Source organism: Phyllostomus hastatus, unplaced genomic scaffold, assembly GCF_019186645.2.
Source record: "Phyllostomus hastatus isolate PE091 unplaced genomic scaffold, TTU_PhHast_1.1 phas_contig_34, whole genome shotgun sequence".
Taxonomy (NCBI): domain Eukaryota; kingdom Metazoa; phylum Chordata; class Mammalia; order Chiroptera; family Phyllostomidae; genus Phyllostomus; species Phyllostomus hastatus.
In genome coordinates this window covers 30,289,919-30,309,208 of record NW_025333857.1, presented here as the reverse complement: position 1 = coordinate 30,309,208, position 19,290 = coordinate 30,289,919, and the positions used below count along the sequence as shown (strand labels likewise).

The following is a 19,290-nucleotide window of genomic DNA, read 5'->3' as shown; positions in this document are numbered from 1 at the left end:
GTTTCCAGCACTTGGCTGTTGTAAATATGCTACTATGAACATTGCAGTGCTAGGTTCTTTTGAATTGGTGTTTCAGGATTCTTAGGGTATAAACCCCTCAGTGGAATAGCTAGGTTAAAAGGCAATTCCATCTTTAGTTTTTTGAGGAAATTCCATACTGTTTTCCACAGTGGCTCCACCAGTCTGCATTCCCACCAACAGTCCACTAGGGTTTCCTTTTCTCCACATACTCACCAGCTCTTGTTGTTTGTTGATTTGTTAATGATGGCCGTTCTGACCGGTGTGAGGTGGTATCTTTTTATGATTTTAATTTGCATCTTTCTGATGGCTAGTGATATGAGCATCCTTTCGTGTGTCTCTAGGCCCCCTGTGTGTCCTCCTTGGAAAAGTGGCTGTTCAGGTTCTTTACCAATTTTTTAATTGGGTTGTTGGTTTTCCTGGTGTCGAGTTGTATGAGTTCTTTATATATTTTGGAGATCAAGCCCTTGTCCAAGGTATCATTGGCAAATATGTTTTCCCATATGGTTGGTTCCCTTTTCATTTTGATGTTTTCTTTGGCCTTGCAGAAGCTTTTTAATTTAAAACTCAGTTTTTTTATTCTTTATTTTCTTTGCCCTAGAGGATATATTGGCAAAAATATTGCTGCATGGGACATCTGAAATTTTACTGCCTATGTTTTCCTCTAGGACTTTTATGGTGTCATGGCTTATGTTTAAATCTTTTATCCATTTTGCGTTTATTCTGGTGTATGGTGTAAGTTGGTGGGCTAGTTTCATTTTTTTTGCATGTACTATTGTTACAGAACAGGGCCAAGGGGTGTATAACTATTACCAAAAGGACCTCCCAGTAGGTTCGCATTGTCTGCCATCAGAGGAAAGACATCTCTCAATGCCAGAGATTTGTGAAAAGGAAAGGAAATATTTATTTAAAGCTATACAGACTTAAAGTAGTGACCTAATGTCTTCATTAAAATATCAAAGTCCTTTACGATACCCACAGCCATACACAGTGCTTCCTTCCCCCTCTGCCCTAATTTGGGGTACTTTATCTCAGGAAAAGAAGTAGATTCAGGTTCCCAACACCATCAGCTGTGTGGTTGGCCAGGATCAAGCCTTGTGGTTCTCTGCAAAGCTGTGGGGGTCTCCACTCTACCAAGACCACGTGGCTCTCCCTGGCAAAGCTGCGAGGGGAGTCTCCACTCTGCCAAGACTGCGTGGTTCTCCCTCACATGGCTGCTGGGATCCCCATCCTGGCAAAGCCTCGTGGTTCTCCTTTCTGTTGCCACAGCTGCTTGGTTCTCTCCCTCCAATGGCTGCCACATCTCCATTTAAATCCTCGATGCAATCCTCCTCTTCAGCCCCATTTCTGACTCCTCCCACAATTGGCTACACTGCCAGCACTCTCATATCCTTCCAGCTTTACTGGGCTGCTATAGTGAGTCTGGGCAGGTGTGGCCCCATGGCATGGAGCCAACAATTTCCAAGCTCTCACGCAGGCGCTGTAACCACGGGGAGTTGCTTTCCAGTTAGGTCTTGGGTAGAAGTCACTTCCATCCCCCTGGCTCAAAGCATGGCCACAGCTATTTAACATATCTATGAAACCAGTTAAAGGTTACAGATATGTTAAATGACCATGCCAGAGGTTAGCAAAGCTGTTCCTATGCAAAACAACTCAATGGCCCTGCTCCATGTGTCCCTTCCTTCCCCCAACTCACACCTGTAGGGGGAAGGGGTGAGGACATCCTAATATTTCCTGGACACCTTGAGTTCTGGACCCCATTCCAAATCCCTGTTTGGGGCCTTCCTCTTGGCTGCACCCTGTATCACTATTCCAGTTTTCCCAGCACCACTTGAAGAGGCTATTTTTACTCCATTTTATGCTCCTACCCACTTTGTTAACTATTAATTGACCATAGAGACATGAGTTTATTTCTGGCTCTCTGTTCTGTTCCATTGATCTATGTGTCTGCTCTTATGCCAGTACCAGACTGTTTTCATTACAGTGGCCTGTTATATACTTGATATCAGGTATTTGTGATCCCTGCTACTTTGTTCTTTTTTCTCGAGATTGCTGAGGCTAGTTGGGTTTGTTTTGGGTTCCATATAGATTTTTGAAATATTTGTTCTAAATCTGTGAAATATGTCATTGCTATTTTGATAAGGATTGAATTAAATCTATAGATTGATTTGGGTAGTATGGACATTTTTAATGATGTTAATTCTTCCTGTCCATGAACATGGTATATGCTTCCATTTCTTTGTATGTTAATTTCTTCAGCATTCTGTAGTTTTTCGAGTACAGGTCTTTTATGTCCTTGGCTAAGTTTATTCCTAGGTACTTAGTTTTTCTTGTTGCTACAGTAAATGAGATTTTTTCCTGGTTTCTGTTTCTGATATTTCATTGTTGGTATATAAAAATGCTTTCAATTTCTGAATATTGACTTTGTATCCACTATTTTCCAAATTCACTTATCAGGTCAATAGTTTTTTTGGTGGAGCCAATAGGGTTTTCTATGTACACTATTATGTCATCTGCAGACAATGACAGTTTTACTTCCTCCTTTCCAATTTGGATGCTTTTTATTTCTTTTCCTTGTCTGATCATTGTGGCTATGACTTGTAATACTATGTTGAATAAAAGTGGTGAAAGTGGACACCCTTGTCTTGTTCCTGATCCTAGGGGGAAAGCTTTTAGCTTTTTCCTGTTGAATGTAATGTTGGCTGTAGGTTTTTAGTATATGACTTTATTATGTTGAGGTATGCTGCCTCTATTCCCACTTTGTTGAGTGTTTTTATCGTAAATGGGTGCTGTATTTTATTAAATGCTTTTTCCGCATCTATTGATATGATCATGTGATTTTTGTCTTTCCTTTTGTTTACGTGATGTATTATGCTTATTGATTTGAGAATATTGTACCATCCTTGCATCCCTGGGATGAATCCCACTTGATCATGGTGTATGATCTTTTTAATGTATTAATGGGTATGGTTTGCCAATATTTTGTTGAGGATTTTAGTATCTATGTTCATCAGAGATATTGGCCTGTAGTTTTCTTTCTTTGTTGTGTTGTCATCTGATTTTGGGATTAGGATGATACTGGCCTCATGAAAAGAGTTGGGGAGTCTTCCCTCTTCTTGGATGTTTTGGAATAGTCTGAGTAATATAGGGGTTAGCTCTTCCCTAAATGTTTGGTAAAATTCTCCTGTGAAGCCATCTGGTCCAGGGCTTTTGTGTGCTGGGAGTTTTTTGATTACTGCTTCAATTTCGCTAGTTGTTGTTTGTTCAGGCTTTCTGTTTCTTTTTGATTCCGTTTTGGAAGATTTTATGTTTCTAGAAATTTGTCCATTTCATCCATATTGTCCAATTTCTTGTCATAGCTTGTAATAATTTTTTGCCATTCTTTGTATTTCTTAAAATCCTTTGTAATTTCTGCTCTTTCGTTTCTGATTTCATTTATTCAGGTCCTTTCTTTTTTTCATCATGAGTCTGGTTAAAGGCTTGTTGATTTTGTTTATCATTTCAAAGAACCAGCTCCTTCTTTTATTGATCCTTTGAATTGTTCTTTTTCATTTAATTCTGCTCTGATCTTGATTATTTCCTTCTTTCTGCTCACTGTGGGCTTTGTTTCTTCTTGTTCCTGTAGTTCTTGGAGATGTAGGGTTAGGTTGTTTATCTGAGGTTTTTCTCTTTTTTTTGTAGGTCTATATAGCTATGAACTTCCCTCTCAGGACTGCCTTCACTGCGTCCCATAGTTTTTGGGCTGTCGTGTGTATGTTTTCGTTTGTTTGCAGAAACTTTTTCATCCTCGATTTCATTGTTAACCCATTCATTATTTAATAGCATGTTATTCAGTCTGCATGAATTTGAATATTTTTGAGTTTTTTCCTTGAGGTTGGTTTCTAGTTTCAAGCCATTGTAATCTGAGAAGATGCTTGATATGATTTCAGTTTTCTGAATTTGTTAAGGCTTATTTTGTGTCCTACTATGTGGTCTGTCTTTGAAAATGTTCTGTGTGCATTTGAAAAGAATATTATTTTGGGTTTTTGGGGTGGAAGGTTCTATATATATCAATTAAGTGCATTTGATGTAGGGTGTCATTCAATGCCACAATATCCTTGTTGATTCTTTGCTTGGAAGATCTATTCATTTTTGACACTGGGTGTTAAAATCTCTTACAGTGAATGTGTTGGTGTTGACATCTTTCTTGAAGTGCTTCAAGATTTTCCTTATATATTTGGGTGCTTCTATTTTGGTTGCATATATATTTACACTTCTTAATGGATTATTCCCTTAAGTATTATGTAGTGTCCTTCTTTGCCTCTTTTTATGGTCTTTGTTTTGAAATCTATTTTGTCTAATACAAGCATTACCCCAGCTTTTTTTTTTTATGTCCATTTGCTTGGAATATTTTTTTCTATTCCTTCACTTTCAGACAGTGTAGGTCTGTCCTGAGGAGGGTCTCTTATAGGCAGCATATGTGTGGGTGATGTTTTCTTATCCATTCAATTACTCTTTGTCTTTTGATTGGACCATTTAATCCATATACATTTAAAGTTATTATTGATAGGAACTTGTTCATTGCCATTTATTTCCCTTTGTACCTGTGTTCTTTTTCTGTTCATCTTCTTAAAGCAGTCTCTTTTAGCATCTGTTGCAGTGCTGGTTTTGTGGAGGTATATTCTTTTAGCATTTTTTTTTTTGTCTAGGATCTTTTTTGTCTTATTTCACCTTCCATTTTAAATGAGAGCCTTGCTGTGTATAGTAATCTTGGTTGCAGGCCTTTGTTTTTCAATACTTGGAGTATTTCTTGCCATTCCCTTCTGCTTTGTAGTGCTTCTGTTGAGAAATCAGCTAATAGCCATATCAGAGCTCCCTTGTACGTTACTAGCAGTTTCTGCCTTGCTGCATTTAAGAGTCTCTCTTTGTTTCCAAATTTTGCCATTTTAATTATGATGAATCTTGGAGTGAGACTCTTTGGGTTCATCTCGATTGGGAACCCCCATCCTTCCTGAACTTGTGTGACTTTTTCTCTTATCAAGTTAGGGAAGTTTTCTGTCATTACTTTTTCAAACAGGTTTTCTGTCCCTTGCTCCTCTTCTCCTTCTGGTATCCCTATTATATGGATGTTATTACGTTTCATGTTGTCCTGCAGTTCCCTTAACCCCTCTTTGTTCTTTTTGAGTTTTCTTTCCTTTTGTTTCTCTGTCTGGGAATTTTTTCCTACCTTGTCCCCCAGCTTGCTGATTCAGTCATCTGCCTCATCTAGCCTGCTTTTAATCCTGTGTACTGTGTTCTTCATTTCAGATATTGTATTCTTTATTTCCTCTTGTCTCTTTTTGATAGTTTCTATCAAAGGATAGTTTCTATCCTTTTTCATGCTGGTGCAGTTTGCACTACGTTCTTTGTAGCTTCCCTGGAGTTCTTTGTGGTTCTCATTGAACTCCTTGAGCATCATTATAACCAATATTTTGAACTCAGTGACTGATAATTTGCTTCCCTCTATTTCATTTAGCACTCTTTCCAGGGATTTCTCCTTACCTTTCATTTTGAGATTGTTTCTTTATCTCCCCATTTTAGGTGACTCTTCTTGTTTGTTTCTGCTTGTTAGATTGATCTACTTAGACTCCTTGTCTTTATGGTGTTACCTTCTGTGGTAGGGAGACCTGTGGGATTCAGTGGTGTAGTCTCCTGATCTCTTGAAATTGATGCTCTTGGGATGGCCTTTATGCCGTTTATGTGGGCTCTGGTTGTAATTGGGTTTGATTTTTTAAAATATACTTTATTGATTGTGCTATTACTGTTACCCCATTTTTTTCTCCCTTTTATTCCCCTCCGTCCTGCACCCCCCTGCCACCAGCATTTCACCCTCCTTAGTTCACGTCCATGGGTCGTATATATAAGTTCTTTGGCTTCTCCGTTTCCTATTCTTAACCTCCCCTTGACTATTCTTAACCTCCCTTGTCTATTTGGCATCTACCATTTATGCTTCTTATTCCCTGTACCTTTTCCCTCATTCTCCCCCATGCCCCTCCCTGCTGATAATCCTCCATGTGTTCTCCATTTCTGTGATTCTGTTCCTGTTCTAGTCATTTGCTTAGTTTTTGTTTTGTTTTTCAGGTTTAGTTGTTGATAGGTGTGAGTTGGTTGTCATATTTTTGATCATCTTCTTTTTCTTAGATAAGCCCCTTTAACATTTCATATAATAAGGACTTGGTGATGATGAATTCCTGTATCTCCACCTTATCTTGGAAGCGCACTTTATCTGCCTTTCCATTCTAAATGTAGCTTTGCTGGGTACAGTAGTCTTGGATGTAGGTCCTTGCCTTTCATGACTTGGAATATTTCTTTCCAGCCCCTTCTTGCCTGTAAGGTTTCTTTTGAGAAATCAGCTGACAGTCTTATGGGAACTCTTTTGTAGGTGACTGTCTCCTTTTCTCTTGCTGCTTTTAAGATTCTCTCCTTAATTTTAATCTTGGCTAATGTAATTATGATGAGCCTTGGTGTGTGCTTTCTTGGGTCCAACTTCTTTGGGACTCTCTGAGCTTCCTGGACCTCCTGGAAGTCTATTTCTTTTGCCAGACTGGGGAAGTTCTCCTTCATTGTGTTTTCAAATAAGTTTTTGATTTGTTGCTCTTCCTTTTCTCCTTCTCCTTCTGGCACCCCTATGAGTCAGATGTTAGGACGTTTAAGTTGTACTAGAGGTTCCTGATTTTTTTTAATTGTTTCTTCATTCTGTACTGCTTGACTGTTCATTTCTTCCTTCTGCTCCAAATCATTGGTCTGGGTCCTGGTTTCCTTCCCTTCACTGTTGGTTCCGTGTATATTTTCATTTATTTTCACATTGCATAGCCTTCACTGCTCCCTCAATTTTGCAACCATACTCAACCATTTCTGTAAGCATCCTGATTACCAGTGTTTTGAGCTCTACATCTAATAGGTTGGCTATCTCTTCATTGCTTAGTTCTAAATTTGGAGTTCTGATCTGTTCTTTCATTTTGGTGATATGTTTTTGTCTCCACACACCTGTTCAATTCTAAGGGGCAGAGCCTTAGATATTCGCCAGGGTGGGGCAACCCATGTCACTGCACTGTGGTGCTGTATGTGGGCGAGGTGTCCGAGAGGGGATGATGCTGTTTGCTTATCTTTTCCTGGCTTTCAGTGACTTCCCCCACTACCCACAAGCAAATTGGGCCATTCTGATGCTGATTCCCAGGTGGGTGGGTTTGTGTACATGCAAGGACCCTGTGGGTCCCTCCAACGAACCTTCCTGGGAGGCTGAGATTTTCTCCAGCTGCCACAATTCCCACAAGTTTTTACAGCCAGAGGTTTTGAGGCTTTATTTCCCCACACCGGAACCCTGAGTTGCATGGTCTGTCTCATTCCCTAGTTGTTTCTCCTGGTTTATTCCACTCATGAGTGTGGGACTGCCCTGGCTGCCTGTTTCCTCCCCTCCTACCAGTCTGGATGAATGTTTCTTCTTTAACTCTTTGATTGTTGGACTTCCATGGAATTTAATTTTGGTTGTTTTTTGTTTTTAAATTTATTGTTATCCTTCTTTTGGTTGTGCGAGGAGGAAAAATGTATCTACTAATGCCTCCATCTTGGCTGGAAGTCTGGGTTTTGAGTGTTGTTGGGTCGTTCTTTGCTGGGTCCTTCCCTCTGGCTGGCTGACTGAGAGTCACTCTGCCCACCATGTCTTATATGCTGTTATACAGGTTTTGCCAGAACAAAACCACACAGCTCAGGAAACAAGCCCACACCCAGAAATATAACCCCCTCTCACAATTATACTATCTACAGCAAATGAGCAAATATTAATAAAGTGGTAAAATGATTAAGACTATTATAAGAAAGGAGAAATGAATATGAGATGACTAACTGAAAGAAAAGTGATTTTGAGGAGTAGAGGGAGGAACAATAATAAGATCAGGGAATAGAGACAAGGCAAGCAGAGAAAGAAAGTAAATTTACATCACAAGCAAAAAAGGGAGGGAAGAAGGAGGAATGGAGTAAGAGAAGGAAAGCATAGAGTATTAGGTTTAAACAGAAACTGAAAAAAAAATACATAGAGAAAAAAGATAGGATCCAAATTGGAGAAAATGATCCACCACAGCACTATTAACAACAAATAAGCAAAGATTAATATAGGTGGGATGGGAATAAGAGGGAAACAAGAAAGAAAGAAAAGGTTAAGAGATGTCTAGAGGAAAGAGTAGTGACTTTGAGAGGATGGAGGGAGAAGGAATACTAAGAATGAAGAATGAAAAGCAGGATAAGACAGGGAAAAATTAAAATTTAAAACAAAACAAAAAGAAAGGACAGGAGGAAGACCAAATGGAGTAGGAGAGGGGAATGGTAAAATTTGAGATTTGACATACAAAATTACTGAAAATCTAGATATAAAATTGAAGAAATGCAAAAACAGCCACTATATCCACAACCAACATCAAAGATTGATAGAAGCTGAGAGACAATAAGGGTATTTTATGAATGGAAAAAAGAATGTGAGATGGTTAATGGCAAGAAAAATTGTTTTGAGAGGGTGGATGGGGAGATATAGTAAGAGTACAGAATGGAAACAAATTGTAGCAAGAGAGAAAATAGAATTTAAAACAAAAATAAGAAGAGGAAACGAGAAGGTAAAATGGATTAAGAGAAATGAGGAGCAAAATACAACATTTGAAATAGACTACAACATAAAAACTAGTGACAATACATACAAATTTGAAGGACTAGAAATGAATGTTAAAAAACTATGCAGGAGAGAAAATACTGCAAATCATGCAGAAGACCACAGTGGATTTCATCTCAGTAGCATCTAGTATGTAGCACTGTTTTTTTCTTTTTCTTTTTCTTTTTTCTTTTTTTTTAGCTTTATTTTTTTATTTTGTGTTGCTCAATTATGTTTTTTTCTTTCTGATGTCTCTGGTGATGTTAGGTGATGTTCCAGTGTGACCTTAGACAGCTTGTTCAGTAATACCAGGGATCTACTGTGTGGCTGACTCCTTCAGTTGTTAGTCTAGTCACTCCACACTCAACAGTCAGGCTTAAGGACCACAGGGTGGGGCAGAATAATTCCTCCTGGGGGTGGGGCTATTGCTTCCCCTCAGACTGATGCCACCCGGAAGGGAATGGTCTGCCTGAGCAAGATGGCTTCTGCAGTATGGGGGATGATTCAGCACCAGGATTTTGGCAGCTGCTCCCTCATTTCTCTCCCCAAAGCCACCATCCCCAAACTCCTCACTTGGCTCTAGTCCACTCTGCCGCCTCTTTGCTGTAGCCCAGGGGGAGTGGCTGCAAATGAAATTTTGTGCATTGGCCGTTTAAAAGGCTCTCTGTGTCTCCAACCATTTCTCCCTGGTAGACAGAAACCTTACTGCTTTTCACAGCTGGATACTTTCTGGGTTCCTTTCTGGTTCCAGTGCTGTAAGCTGGGGAGCCCAGCCTAGGGTTTAGACCCCACACTTCTTAAGGGGAAACCTCTAGCCACTGAAATATTCCTCCGACACTTCAGCTGCTGCCCATGAGAGCCCAGCCAGCCCTCTCGCTTCCCCTCCACACTCCATACCAGTCATGTTCTGGTGAAGTGGTTCCTTCTGTCTGTCTGTGGTTATAAGGCTTCTCTCCAGCTATTGTCCAATTGGTTATTCAGGATGATTACAATTTAGTTGTAATTCTAGTTTGGTCCTGGGAGGAGGTTAGTGTAGCTCCACTTACTCCTCTGCCATCTTGGATTGCCTATAGTTGATTGTTTATATAACATTTCCCCAGTTTGATTATGAGTTTATTGGTAAAAGTGATATGGTTTGTCTTTCTTTACTCAGCACCTTGTATGTTCAATAGATGTTTATGAAAAAGTAACAAGACCTTCCTAAGCAAAAGGTTTTAACTTACTCTGGCTATTGATTCAGTGGCTCTGTTCTGTAGTAAATGACCTTTTGGTGTTTACCATATAGCTTTACCTCAAGCCTGTCATGGTAACCTAAATGTATTTGGAGGAAGAGATTAACCAGTCCAGGTTGACCTTGGATTTCTTTCTAAATGCATGAAAACAGCTCTGTCAGAGATAGTTGTCAAACCTAGTGACCGTGCCACATAACTGCTGGCCTTGGCCCATTTCTAGAATGCAATGCAGCAAAGAAAGCACTGCATTTTTCGCTGACTTTTCTGTAGCATCCTTCTGTCCCCTCTTTGTTTCAGCTGGAATTTAGCTACCTTCTTGTGTATAATGTACCCTGATTCATTTTCTCCTTGTGATGTGATGATGAGTTATTTCTGCTGTTTGAAGAGAGATCTGTTTAATATCAAGAGATGGTAGGGATTTCAGTAGCTCACATCTTCTGGTTAAAACTGCAAAGGAAAATAGTATGTAGTTGACAAAATGTAAAGAGTGAAATGTTACAGACCACTAAAGATACATGTTTATCTTTAGATCTTTGGTTCAGTTCTCACTCAAAGAGAGCAGGGTAATTGTCGAGACGGTGTGCTAGGGTGGAAATAGCACCTGCATTCCAGGAAAACAGACCTGGATTTAGATTCAGTTCATCAGTACACTGAAGTCACTTTATTTAACCCCTTTCTGTTTTTACACTAATAGGTCTCAGAGAGGTTGTTGTGAGGATTCATCTGAATCGTGTGTGTAAAGCACCCGGCACAGTGCCTGCATGTAGTAGGTTCTCAAGAAACACCTTTCTCTCATTTAACCAGAGCCAGTGGGGAAGAGAAAAAAAATACATGTAATTCAGGAATGAGTCTTTAAATAATGTCCAATATTTTTCGTCCAGTTAACTTTTTCTACATTGGCTTTTTCTCCTTTCCAATAGTTTACTTTATGCGCACTTCTTGGATCAGACTGGAATGCTTCCTGAAGGAAATCCTTCTGAACTTGAATCCTGAATCAGAAAGAGTTAGCAGTTTGTCAAAGAGGAGAGAAGTGCCTGTGGCTGTATGTGTTACACTGGTGGTTGATGGAGGCTGTTGGCTGTTGATAATGTTTTAAAAACTGAGATTCTTATTAGTTTAAAAGTATGCTCTCTGTGCAGCAGTCACTGCTCAGAATGCTCCAGAGATCCTTTTCCTCCCTCTGGTGGCACCCAGTCCCTGTGTCATTTGTGGAACTGGACTAGGAAATATAAACTTTGTAACAGGCATTATCACTGGGTTCTGTCAGGTGTTGTCCTGATACTTTGTGGGTTTAAATCATTTACTACCCCATGATGTAGTACTATTGTTAGTTCTGTTTTACATATGAGGAGGACATTGGGCGAGAAAGATAAAGTGGTATGTCTAGGAACTTCCCAATTAGTGGTAGAGCTGAGCTCTGAACCCGACAGCTGCCATTGCCCAGCTAGGGGGAGACCCTGTATTAAAGGAAGCATTACTGTGATTAGCTCTCCTCTCTCTTCACACAACCACAAAATGAAAAGTAGGGACTTAGGCATTTTCTGTGGTTTCGCCTTGTGCTGTTGTGCAGATTATCTCTCTCTTGGAAGATGAACATGTCTTCATTTATGGGTGGGGTAGGAGATTTGCATTAAAAGTACACACAAATAGCAACAACTGGTAGTCACACACTTTTTTTTTTTTAGTGCAGAAAGGGAAAGTCCAAGGAACAAAACACCAGTTTATCTAGGTAGTATAATGTATTGAAAAATTGTAGACTTCAAAAGAAACACTAGAGGCCTTCCCAAAATGCTCATACATTTTTATTGGGTGGGTCAAAAAGTCTGTTTAGTTTTTTCTGTAAAATAAAAAACACATTTTTAATTTTCACCAATAGCTTTATTGATTTGGATAATTTGCGTATATCAGCTATCTCCCACTATTGGCTTCTAGTGGGTAAAGGCCAGAGATGCTTCCAAACATCTCCCAGTGCATAAGACAGCCCTACAGTGGAGAATTATTTGGCCAAAATGTCGTAGTGCTAAGAAACGTAGCAAACCACTTTTTGACATGTTCAGTCAGTCACAGCACCTTCTCCATACACTGCACAAATCTTTTTTTGTGTGTTTCAGTTGCATTTTTATCTTTCTTAAAATAATAAAGCACATAATACACCAAAAATGTTGCATATTTCTTCCATCTTTTTAAAATGGCTGCCTAAAAATTCATCAATTTTGGTAAGTTTTTAAAAAATGTACACTGATATGACAGCTGTCACAATACCATCTAACAAAATTGTTTCCAATGAAGTTAAAGACAATTAAGCAGTATTAGAGCCATCTTAGGGGAAAAACTAAACAAACTTTTGGGCCAACCCAATATATAGCTGCTTAACAATCTATTTTTTTTATGTTGTTTATTTTACAAGTTTAGACATTTAAGCAGTTTCACTCTAGGAACAACTGCCTCATTATTACTTCTTTGATTAATTGATGTTGAAAATTTTAATTTTTTGATTAGGGGCAATGGTGTTTAGTTGAACAGTTATTGAATACTCCGTCAAACAGCTGTGGTGGGTGATATGGAATGAATCTCACTGCTCTCAACACTGAGGTTGGTGTTATCACCGTTTCACAGATAAAGAAACTAAAGTTCAAGGAGGTTATGTAGACAGTAAGTAGAAATACTGGGATTTGAACCCAGGCAGAGGCCATATTTTTCTCACCTATGGTGAGAGAAGAAAAGGTAGGCAGACAGGCGATGTTTGGTGAATGGTAGGGTTCGCTCCAGGTGGAGTGCAGCACTTGAGGGGCAGGTAGTGGAAGGCCAGGCTGACAAGCAGATTTTGGGATGAGGTTCTAGTTTCCTGGTACATTTCTCTAGCACCCAGTGTTCTGGCCATGCTCTGGTACCCATAATCTTTTGAGAGCACTGTATATGAAGTTCTCTGCTTTTTTACAAACTTTGCTCAAATGTTTTCCACAGTCTGCAATGCCATTTATCACCTTACTCATTTATAGTCATCCCTGGGAACTCCAGTAAGAATTAATTGCAGCTGTTTTGGTGGTCCCCAAAATGTAACATATATTTCTACTTCACAGCTATTTCATTTTGCCTTACATAATTGTTTTCATGTTCTTTCCAGCTAAAGAATAATCATCTTGAGGGCAAGATCAGATCTTATTATAACTATTCTCTTAGACCTGAGAGTCCAGTTGAATCTTTGTACGTAGTCAATTCTTCAAATATTTGTGGAATTAAGTGAATAAGGGTGTAGAAAATTCTGTTTATTTTCCCTGGTCAATATTAAATTAGTGCCAAAAACTACTAAAAGTAAAAGAAGGAAGAGGTTAATTGAATGATTCTTTATAGATATATTGTTTTTATGCATGTAATGCTTGTAATAAAGATAGATAATGGTAGAAAATATGTGCCCATCCTACTGTTTGTTGCTTATTTATCAGATGATGTAATATACTCAGTAATGAAATCATAGCCTTACAATGAATGTTAATCTCTTTTATTTATTAAGATGGTTGAGAATGAAATAACATTTTTGCTAGAATATCTTAAAATTACAATAGGGATGCATTTATGTTGAATGAAAAATATATAACAAAATTGTATGTAAAAATGTAAGAAAGAATAATCTTTGCAGATGAATAGAAATGAATTATATTAAGTCCAAATATGAGTGATTTTTTTTTCCTTTTGTGAAAATTTGCACAGTCAGTTCTTGAAATATTTGTGGAATTAAATGAATAGTGGTATAGAAATCATGTTTCTTTTCCTTAGTAGGTATTAAATTAGTGCCCAAAACTACTAAAAGAATGAAAATGTTGATTTGATTATTCTTTATAGGTGTAGTGTATTATAAAGTTATTTCAGTGTTAACTTTTAAGAAACAGTTATACTTATTATAAGTGGAAGGAAATCTTGAGGATAATCTTATCCCTGACAGCTTAGAGCAAGGTATATTTATCATTAAAATTACTATGACATGAGATATATATGTGAGCTGTATATATATAAAGTAAAATAAGGACCTTAAAGAGAAGCCAACCTTTAAAGTTAGGACTGTTTGTTTTTAACGTGCCTTCTCTTTATCTTAGAGTTGATAGATGTCACACGCACCCTGCTGCTCTTAAACCCAGACTTCACCACTGCGTGGAACGTGAGGTACGTCCTTTTCATCAGTGGTAAAATGAAATTGTCCAAATTTCTGAAGACATACAAGCCCCATGAGTTGTTAGCTTTTTGAGCAATGAAATGTAAACCATATATTCAAGGCATCTTACACTTATTTCTTCTACACATTCTTTATAATATCTCCATGACAACTCTAATATACACTTTGCCACTTTTTGCATGTTTATGTCTGTTCTCCGTAAACTTCTTTCCTGAAATATAACTTGTCATGCTGCATTATAGTGTACCATTTGATACATGCTTTTATTTTCCTTTTTTTAAAGAGAGGTAGGAACAATTATAACTGGTTGGCTCATAAGGCCCTGGTTAATACATTAGAGAAACTGCAGTGTGTAGGGTGAGCATTCAAGGCCACGGACTTTCACTCTCAGTTCATTGACCAACATTGTGACCTCTGTGGGCAAGTCACTGGAAGTCTCTGGCACTGGGCATTTTGGAGAGACATCAAATTTTATTGATGTCTTTATTTCTGGTTATTATAGCTTTGAACACAAAATACTTTATATAATTAGTAAAATTCAGACTTGGTTCATTTTTTTCATTGTTTCAGTTTAACAGTATGTATGGTTTTAAAATCTGGTGGTTCTTTAGACTAACACAAATTCTCTTAGAGGAATGCAGGATACAGACTACAGGTAAATAAAAGTGAAGTCCCTTTGAACATTATGAATACATTTTAAATTTTCCTATAAGGAAAAGTCATAGATTATAGCTCTTTATCTTTAAAGGGGACTTAAATAATACTTTATGGAATATTATGTGAATTTGAAGGAATGTTACATTCAGAGTTAGTATTTTTTAATATCTACTGAATTTGTGTTTAATTGATTTTTAAAAATTTAGGTAACTTCTCTGTCTTTTTTTAATTGTCTTGAATAATTAATGATCACATATATAGTGTGTTATATGGCTTTAAAAATTCACATAATTTTAGAATTCTTATTTTCTTTTAGGGAGAGCACTACAGTAGCAGGGACAAACTAGTGTCTATGAGTAGCTACTATATTCCAAAAACCATGTTACAACTTTATATGTTACCTTATTTAATCCACACAACATATGTTCATCTTCAAATACTTACTAACTGGTGTGTGCTACATTCTAGCCATTGGGAATAGAGCCAAGAATAAAACAAACAAAAATCCCTGTCCTTGTGGAATTTTTATTCTAATAGAGAAAGAAAGGCAATAAGGACATTCACAAGTAGAATATATAATAATGTTGGCAGATCCTATGGGGGAAAGGTAGGAAAAGAAGGTAGGGAAGGCCAAAGGATGGGAAGGGTGGTTTTGCAATTTTAAATGTGGGACATTTGAGCAAAGACTGACATGAAATCAGGGATCAATCTCTGTGGATATTGAGGTAAAAGGATTCAGTGTGGACTGACCCACAAGTGAAAAAGCCCCCAGTCATGCCTAAAGTGTCCCTGGGTGTTCTGAGATGGCAGGGAGGCCATTGTTGCTGGAATGGCATCAATACGGGAAAGAGTTACAGGAAATGGTGCCAGAGAGTAATGGGCCGATTTGATAGAGTTTTGTAGATCTTCAGGAACATTGACTCTTACTCTGGGATGAGACAAATTCATTGAAGGTTTTCAAGTTGAAGAGGGACCATATCTTAACTTAGGTTTTGAAACAATGGCTCCTGTGTGGAAAGTAGACTGTAGAGGTACAAGGAGTGATTAGGGAGTTAAGAAGTGGTTGCAGTAATTTAGGTGATAAATACTGGTAACTTGAAGTACAGCTTGGCAGTAGAAGAGGTGAGAAGTCATAAGATTCTCAACGTATTTTATAAACTGTATAAGCTTTGACTGTATTTAATAATCTGGTTTTAAAGACACAGATGATAATTTGGATGTGAAAGAACCAAGAGGTTGAAGCTTGTCCCAGGTTTTTGACCTGAGCAACTCAAGGGACAGAGTTGCCATTTATTAAAATGGTGACATCTAAAAGAGGAGCAGATTTAAGTGGGGGATGCTGGTTGGAAGTCAAGAGTCCATTTTGGGACGTTACGTTTGTGTCTAGTTAGCTGTGTATGAATCTAAAGTTCAGGTGAGAGTTCCAGACCAGATGGTAAATCTGGGAACCACTAGAAAATAGGTGGCATTTAAAGCCATGAGATTGTTTGAGATACCCAAGGAAGTGGGTGTAGATAGAGAACTAGTCCAAAGACTGAGCACTAGGACACTGCTTAGCCACTAGCCACATGTGGCTACTGAGTCCTGGAAATGTGACTCGTTCTCAGTTGAGATGTGCTGTAAGTGCAAACTAGAGCAGATTTTGAAGACTTAGTACCCCCAAGTAAAATATCTTATTGCTAATTTTATATTGATTACATGTTGAAATTATAATGTTTTAGATGTATTGAGTTAAATGACATGTTACTTTAGACTCGTTTTTAATGTAGCTGTTAGAAAATTTGAAATTACATATATATATAGCTCATGTTTGTGACTCACATGTCTATTGGACAGTGCTGTTCTAGAGTTTTACAAGACAAGGAAGAATCAGCAAAGGAGATTTTTAGGAAGGTACTATGAACTTAAAACTGAGCACTTTCATAAGGGTAGGGACCATATCTTGTCATGTTTTTTTTTCCTTTGTTTCCCTAGCATCTAATACTCTAATTCCTGGCACAAAATAGATATTCAATTTGTAGGTAGGACACTGAAAATCATGAAATACAGTGAAAAAGAAATGAGGATAATGGAGAAGTAGGAGTACCATTCATTCATGTTCTCATATTCCTCCTCATTAGAAAGCAATTGAAAATCCTTAAACAAAGGAAAATTCTTATTGGAGATATAGGTATAATTCATTGTATATTCTATCGGGGAATTCAGTGAAGGAGAAAGAACCTAGTCTTAAGATATATGGATCTTAGTCCTATTTCATCAATTAACTAGCAGGTGACTTTGGACAAAACTGTTAACTTCTCAGGAGTTTTAGTTTCCATATCTGTAAATAAAAGATTTGAATAGGTGACTACTTTTATGAGTCTTTTGAAACGGACTTTTTTTATTATATGTGGTTTGGTCTTAAGAAGGGGAATTGCTCTATAAATCTAATTTCAATGATAATAGCAGTTAATCTTGAACTTATTATAGAAAGACTGGGCAAGTATTTTGTTAGATGAATAGAAAGGAAATCTTGATTAAAAAAAACATTGTGGATATGTGATCTAGTAACTTTTAGTTTGTATTGGGAAAATTGATTGACATATGAAGACATAGAATCCTGAATACATAGTGAGGAAAAAATAACCATCATTGAAAGTAAACTGATAATAACTCTGTCATGTCTTTTGCAAACCAAAGACTCAACATTTTATGTTTAATTGTTGCTGTATGTCTTCTGCAGTAACTCTGGGAAGCACTGAGTGATTTTGACAGCATTTTATAAACTGCTAAAAGCTGGAATAACACAATAGTAGTTCAATTTATAGGTGTTGCCATCTTAGGAAAAAAATATAGGCAAGAATAAGTTTTTGAGCCTATCTCCTTAGGTTAGAGAGATGCACATAGTTAAAAAATTCAGCTGGTTATAGAAAAAAATAATAGGTAGTTTTTAAATTTGCTTTGAAAATTTGGTGATTTACTTGATGAAGAGCTGATTTCATAATAATGTTCTATTTTTCCAACAGTCTATGAACATAGAGTAAACAGAACATCTTTGAGCAATTAGAGTAGCTGACAAGTTCCAGTGATTCATGTCCTTTACTCAGGGCCTGTTGTTTTTAACTGGTAACTCTATGTGACTCTGATTTTTGGTTCTGACACTTTGAGCTTGAAGACCTTGAGCATGTTACTGAATCACTCCCAAATTTAGTTTCCTCATCTCTAAAATCAAGTTAATGTTAGATTGTCTTTGTAGATCAAAGATGATGAAATCTAAGCATCTATACCCTGGTTTCTAACACCATTCTCTAATAAAAGGTACTGGACCTTTTGTGGAAATGCCTGATTCTAAGACCAAGCAGGGAACATACAAGATGAGCCTGGAATATCTTAGAGGGCCAGAAAGTAAGGAGGCGCTCAAAAACACTATGATGGGGTTATGTAAAAGGGCTTTCAGCAGCCAAGGCTAGAACAACTCGAGTAATAAAATAGTGTTGTATTATACCCCAGAGTATAAAATGGGTATCCATAAGTTCATACTGACATCAATAAATGATTGAATCAATAAACAAACAAAAACAAATAGGATACAATAGACAAATATGCCGTGTAGAAGAATTCCAAATAATTTATCTAGATAACCCTCTTAAGGAGTGGAGCATAACTCCCTACTCCTTAAGTGAGACTTCCTTCCAAAAAGCACAGTGGGGAAAACCTGACATACACCACCTCAGGCAGGTAATCAAGGTCCACATCAACAATGACAAGTCAGGCTAATGTGTGCCCCTGATAGGATGTGATGAAAATGGTACTTTGCCTCTGTGGTCTCTTCCTCTTCAAAACATATAGCACTGGTCTATCTAACCTTGAGAAAAACATCATCCAAAAGACCTGGTCAGTACCATGTCAAGGCTGTCAAAAATCAGGTATACCTGAGGGCCAAGAGGAGCCTAAGGAGACATAATAGCCAAATGTAATACATCCTGGATGGGACCTTAGAATAAAAAAAGGGACATTTGGTAAAAGCTAAGGAATTCTGAAAAAAACTATAGATTTCCAGTTGGTTCATCAATTATGATAAATGCACCATAATGTTAGTAATAAAGGGAACTGGGTGGGTACATGGCATACAGGAATGCTCTGTGCTATCCAATAACTTTTTGGTCAGTTTATAACACTTCTAAAATAAAAAGTTTATTTTAAAAAACAATTGAATGTTGGCAATTTCATGTGATTCAACATAATACTTATAGGATTGCTGTGAAAATTAAATTAGATAATATATGCAAATCACAACATAGTGGCCGACTCAGGAGAAGTGTTCATTAAATGATAGTTTTTATGAGAGTGATTTTTCTTATTATCATTACTGTTATTTCAGACTGAATAACTGAAGATTGAGGGGAAAGGTGGCATGTGTTCATTCAGTGTTTTCGATGTGCCAAACACTGAGTTAACCGGTGGAGATTTAGTCATAGACAGCATACGCATGGTCCCTGGTCTCCTACAAATCTTGGATAGAATGACAGCAGAGAGAAGCAATAGCTAGTAGTTTGAGATGGAGAGGAAAATGTAAAAAAAAA

The 19,290-nt window shown here is 37.6% G+C and overlaps 1 protein-coding gene across 1 annotated transcript in view; it reads left to right on the top strand.

Annotated features, from left to right (window-relative positions):
- Positions 1 to 19,290, top strand: part of PTAR1 (protein prenyltransferase alpha subunit repeat containing 1) — a 59,905-nt gene that overhangs the window by 13,476 nt on the left and 27,139 nt on the right. Inside the window, exon 3 of the mRNA XM_045840141.1 lies at positions 13,995 to 14,061. Within this exon, the coding sequence (XP_045696097.1) occupies positions 13,995 to 14,061 (67 nt within the window). The remainder of the gene's footprint in view (positions 1 to 13,994; positions 14,062 to 19,290) is intronic.